This window comes from Ochotona curzoniae, unplaced genomic scaffold (genome assembly GCF_017591425.1).
Source record: "Ochotona curzoniae isolate NIBS_2020 unplaced genomic scaffold, NIBS_Ocur_1.0 scaffold_3171, whole genome shotgun sequence".
NCBI lineage: Eukaryota > Metazoa > Chordata > Mammalia > Lagomorpha > Ochotonidae > Ochotona > Ochotona curzoniae.
The window spans coordinates 2,629,454-2,635,324 of record NW_024467104.1 but is presented as its reverse complement, the minus strand read 5'-3'; the positions used below and the strand labels follow the sequence as shown (position 1 = coordinate 2,635,324).

Sequence of the window (5,871 nt, the reverse complement as noted above, 5' to 3'; positions counted from 1 at the left end):
TGGGGGGAAATATTCTAGAAAGAACTTCAGGCTTTTCAGAGAAAAAAATACTTGTGAGACCATTTATGTGAGGGGCTGACATTGCCTAAGCCAGAAATTTTAGTGAGGATTTTTTTGTTTGCTTCTTCCAGGATTTTGGTGTGTTTATTTTGCCTTAACTTCTTTGTTCATTGAAATAGTGGAAGGTCTTACCTTCATAAACACCCTTAGTCTAAATGTACACATGCTCTCTGCTGTCCTTAATCAGGGTCAGTTGGGACGACCAGGCAGGAGCAGTAGCCTCCTGAGATGCTCAGGAACACAGCACAGAACATTTCCCCTGAGAATTCTGTGAAAAAGTCAGTGTCTCTGCCTTGACATGCATAAGCGCTCAAGTGGAGGTTCTGCTCCTGGAGTTGGAGCTCCACAGGCAAGGAAGGAGTGTTCCCAACACAATGCCTTCCCAGATATTGACCTCAATCAGTGGTCTAGGTGTGAAGGTTTTGTATGCTCCTTCCTGTCTTTGTTTGTCTTTTCTGGAGAAAAGGTAAGCATCAAGAAAGTGCACAGTCATAGATAATTAGACATGATAAGGGGCATGGAATATAAAAATGTTTCTGTTACAAATGAGAAGAAAGTAAAGCCCAAAGAGGTTAAACAGACATGCTGCTGTACAGTTGTAATTTTATCCTTAGTCTATGTTCTATGTGAACCGTACTCATTATTGCATCCAGATATCCATGCTTTTTACAATCGAATGGTCAGTAGCTGGAAAAATGCTTTCACTCAAAGGGGAGACTGTAATTTCTAATCTCCTTTTTCTAGAATGTTTTAGAGGATTAACAGTGTAAAGATCATAGCTCCCGCTCTGAATTTCATGTGATATATCTTTGTCAACATTTGTTTTGAATTCATAATTATTATGCTGTTTTCTTTATGAGCATCAACATTTGGATTGAATATTCAACAGCATTTCAGAAGAGATGAGGTCCAGGCTATGGAAAGCAATGGCTCAAAGCAACAGATTTTAAGTGTTTTTGATTTCCAAAGAAAGTTCATATATGATTTTTATCACCTAAGAGCATTATAGCCTATGAAAAAAAAAGTGGCTGATATTCGTGTTGGTTATTCTTAAACACAAGGAATTTCCAAGTCTCCTGACTTGAATATAAAGAATAGTGAATCCAGGAGAAATGACTGTAACTCAAGGTTTAAAATATGAAGTGTCTTTTGCTTAACTACAACAATACAGAAAGCTATCAGCTGAGCCATCATTGTAGGAGAACATGGCCACGCACACACATAATGTAGCAGTAATTGTGTCATTTGGTTGAAGAGGGGAATGAGAGCAGCTCCTTCATGTCCCTTATTTCCTGATCTGACAAATAATGTGAAACTATGGACTAATAGGGGAGGAAACATCAGTCTGTGAAACAAAAACAGAATGTGACTTGAGAAAAACAACTGAAGCTCTGCTTCAACCTTTTGAAAAACTATGCTCTGAACCCAGTTACCTGAAATGAACCAAGACATGACTAGGAATGTACCCACAGACCTTGGAATTTCATAAAGACTAATATTAAGGGGGAGCCATCCAGTGAAAGTCCTTCATAAGTCAGAGTGAAGAGTGTGGGTGCCCCTAGAACATCATAAGATTTTCAGGTATTGAAGACAAGTGGGAAAGGAATTTATCAGAGGATTAAAGTGTGTTTACAGGTCTTGTCATTATCATGCACCAAAGATTGACCAAATATTTCCTATATTTAGTTTATGTTGATTAAACCATCTACGTATAATCTAGGTAAGAGTGCCTACAGCATATGGCAAAAGGTAAGAAAGAATTCTATGTGACTTTGTGTAATGGAGAATACTGTACTTCGGGCAAGATGAAATCGACCCCACGGATTTGATTCAGAACATCTGAAGCAACCACAGTCAGTAGACATCCATTTGCTCAACCCACTGATTCCAGCTTCTTGTACATGGACTGCTGTCCTAGAAAAGCAACTGACATATAAACAAGAGGCCCTGAGCATGCTTCAGTTCTCACAGCAAATGTTTAATTAGCATAATTTTACATTCTCTCAACTTGTTATTGCTGCAACTCACGATTTTCTAGTGATGCTAATGGAGAATATTTCAGAGGTGACTGAATTCATTCTGGTGGGGTTAACAGATACAGTAAAGTTACAACTCCCTTTATTTATAATTTTCACTCTCATTTACTTCACTACTCTGATTGGAAATCTTGGGATGATAGTGTTGATTCTGCTGGACTCCCAGCTCCACACTCCCATGTACTTTTTTCTCAGTAACCTCTCCCTGGTGGACTGCGTTTATGCCTCGGCTGTAACTCCCAAGGTGATGCTGGGGTTCCTCACAGGAGATAAGATCATGTCGTATAATGCATGTGCTACCCAGATGTTCTTCTTTGCAGCCTTTGCCACTACTGAAAGTTTTCTCCTGGCCTCGATGGCCTTTGACCGTCACACAGCAGTGTGTAAGCCCCTGCATTACACCACCACCATGACAAGTACTATGTGTATCCTGCTGGTCACTGGTTCTTACATCTCAGGACTCTTACAATCTTCCATCCATGTCAGTTTGACATTTCGTCTCTCCTTCTGTCATTCCAATGTGGTTAATCACTTTTTCTGTGACATTCCCCCAGTGCTGGCAATTTCTTGTTCTGATATTCACACAAATGAAATTGTGCTCTTCACACTGGCATCCTTCAATGTCTTTTTCACTCTTTTGATAATATTGAACTCTTACCTGTTCATTTCTGTGGCCATCCTGAGGATGAACTCAGCAGAGGGACAGAGAAAGGCCTTCTCCACCTGTACCTCCCACCTCACTGCGGTCTCCATTTTCTATGGCACAATCATCTTCATGTACCTGCAGCCAAGTTCTGATCATTCCATGGACACAGATAAAATAGCGTCTGTTTTCTACACCATGGTCATCCCCATGCTGAACCCACTGGTCTACAGTCTGAGGAACAAGGAGGTGAAGAGTGCCTTCACAAAGATTATGGGGAAAGTAAAATCTCCATTCAGCTCATCCTATTAATAATACATCCCTTGCACATCTTGTGAGACTTCCACCAGAACTCTAACATCCAAATTTTAAATTTTAATTACTTCTTATCTTTAGTTTCTGTGAACAATTTCATCATGCATGAAATCTGTTCCATTTATGCTTTGGAACTCTGACTATGCTTCAGTAAGTTTTGGATATGTTTTACAAGAAATGAGATGTTTCTTCCATGTGAAGGTGAAAGTTATAATCCTAGATGCTGCAGATGGATTGATGATTCTAATCACAGGGTTTATTATTCCATGTACTTATTCCATGCATCTCTAATAAATTTTTTCCTGTATCATTGAAACATATACTATGCACATTTCTACTAAATAAACCCAATGTCTATCTCAGGATAAAATTTATATGGCACTGAAACTCATCAAATTAATTAATTAAGTCAAACAAGACAATACAAATCAGAGTCCCCAATTCACTACATATAAGAAAATCACTATCGGTAAAAATGCAATACAAGGGCCAAGTACAGTGGCTCAAGTGGCTAATTCTCCTTTTAAAAGCATTGTAATCCTATGTGGACACTGGTTCATGTCCTGGCTGCTCCACATCCCTATCAGCTCCCTTCATACGGGCTGAGAAAGCAATTGAGGAAAGCCCAGCATCTTGGGACCCTGTTGCCACTTGGGCGACCTGGAAGAAGCTCCTACCTCCTGACTCTTATTGGTTCAGTTCTGGCTATTATAACTACTTGGAGAGTGAACCAGCAGATGGAAATCTGTCTCTGTCTCTCCTTCTCCTTCTCTGTAAATCTGGCTTTCCAATAAAAAAAAATAAATCATTTTTTAAAATACAAGAGAAGGAAATGACCTTTATTCTTCTATCTCCATTGGCCCAATAGACAACAGATAAATAGAAGGGAATGGAACTGGTGTCCATTTAGGACATTCATTGTGTGTCAGACATGGTAGTAGAAATTTTCTATTTACATTACAATGGGAATTATGTATGTATATATGAATGTATTTAACCTACTATGCCAAGATATGTTTCACACTGTGAGCTTAACCACAGAATCACCTCATTCTTTCCTGGGGAAAGGGGATGTCCTGGAAATGTGTTGAGAAGGAAAAATGACACACTTTTATCAGTAGTAATGTGGTACACACGACAAAAAAATTTCAAACAGTGATGAGATTATGATATCACATTACATTTCTCCTCAAAATGCACACAACAACCATGTAGCATCTTTCCTTTTTTAGTCCTTTCTAATGGTTAGTGGAAGAGAGCCAGATTTGCTTTACAACAGCCAGGGAGATATTATAAGTAGCTTTTATAAGACAGTAGTTTATTGGGAAAGTAGATAGAGAATGAAAAATAGAGAAGGGACTTCACAGAGAAGATATTGAATCCATGTGGGCCACAATAAATAATATCATTATAATGTAAGGAAATTTGTTTCTTCTTCAGGTAAAAGCAATCATTTCCATAAAGCTTTTGAAACAGTTCATTCAAGCCCCAAAATTTCAGCTTCAAATCTAATCACAAGGATAAATGTGGATGTTATTGTACAAAAATATTTCTCAATGAAATAATTGGATTACACTTTATTAAATAGAATGCTAGAACATTTGGAATTTTTCACAACATACTTGATATGCTATTTTGGTATCATCATGAGAATCAAATCAAATTAAACATTGAAATAAAAAATAAGGAGAAAGCCTTGTACTCTAAACACCTATGAAATACCTGCACAAACATGTGTTTCAGACAGTACAGGAAATCAAAAAGGCAACAGATGAGCTTACAATCTAACAAGTTCTGGAACCAAGTGTTGTGCTCTTGATAGGAATATTCCTGGAGAATCAGAAAACTAACAAAGTCATTGAGTACCAGATAAAGATTCCCTGAAAAAAGTGGGAAATCTGCACATCACCCTTTCCTATCATTGGAAACTAAATTGTTCTGTATGTTCCTCTGTGTTTCTTCATAATACATTTTCCTGTATGCATTAGAGAAACAGATTTACTTGAAGAAGAATGGGACCAAGGCACTAACCGCCAAAAGTCTGACTCACCAATGTAATAAGATCTTTGAATATCAAGAATTTCCACTGAAACTAAAAAGCCTTTGGACAGAGAAGGTTTAATCCAATAAGCAAGAAAACAAAATACATCAACATGAGATGAATTCTTAAAGTATGCTCAATATAGGAGAATCTTATCCATGAAATATAGCTAAGAAACTCAGTAATGGAATAAATCATTCCCTAGAGAAGATAACTCATGGTTTAATGCACAAACTTTGAAACAGCTAGGTTTAAAATACTCCGAAGTTATGGGGGAAATATATCTGAAGAAGAGCCAGAGCATAAAACAAATGAAACACGAATGAGTGGTTATTAATCCATGCAGGAAATAGGAAAAAGAAACAACCATGAGCCTTAGAAATAGAATACAGGCTTTCAAAACATTTTTCAACTCCTTCAACGGATGGAATAAATTTTAATCTACAGAAAGCCCAACTTAGAATTAGCATGCAAATGTTAGAGTTTTAAAAATATTAATGATACAGAACACAGAGAAAAATCAAAGGAAAAGATGAAAGGCAATTTAACAGACAGGAATGACAGATTGAAAAGTTCCAGCATAGAACTACTAGGAATTCCAGCGGGAAAAACATGAACAGGGAAAACAGAGGAAGCCAATTATCAAAATTTAAAATGAGAAATTGATCAATTACACAAACATATCAATGTTGAAGGACCATAAAAATTTCTTAGATGGGTACATTTTTTTTAATTTGTATTAGATTTAATTTTGTAAAACTAAAAAAAAAGAATCA

At 37.1% G+C, this 5,871-nt stretch overlaps 1 protein-coding gene across 1 annotated transcript; it reads left to right on the top strand.

The window, feature by feature from the left end:
* The first annotated feature begins 2,100 nt into the window (after positions 1 to 2,100).
* LOC121172282 (olfactory receptor 5B12-like) lies at positions 2,101 to 3,051 on the top strand. Its single transcript, XM_041004132.1, has one exon. The coding sequence runs from the start codon at positions 2,101 to 2,103 to the stop codon at positions 3,049 to 3,051; it is 951 nt and encodes a 316-aa protein (XP_040860066.1).
* The last annotated feature ends 2,820 nt before the right edge of the window (positions 3,052 to 5,871 follow it).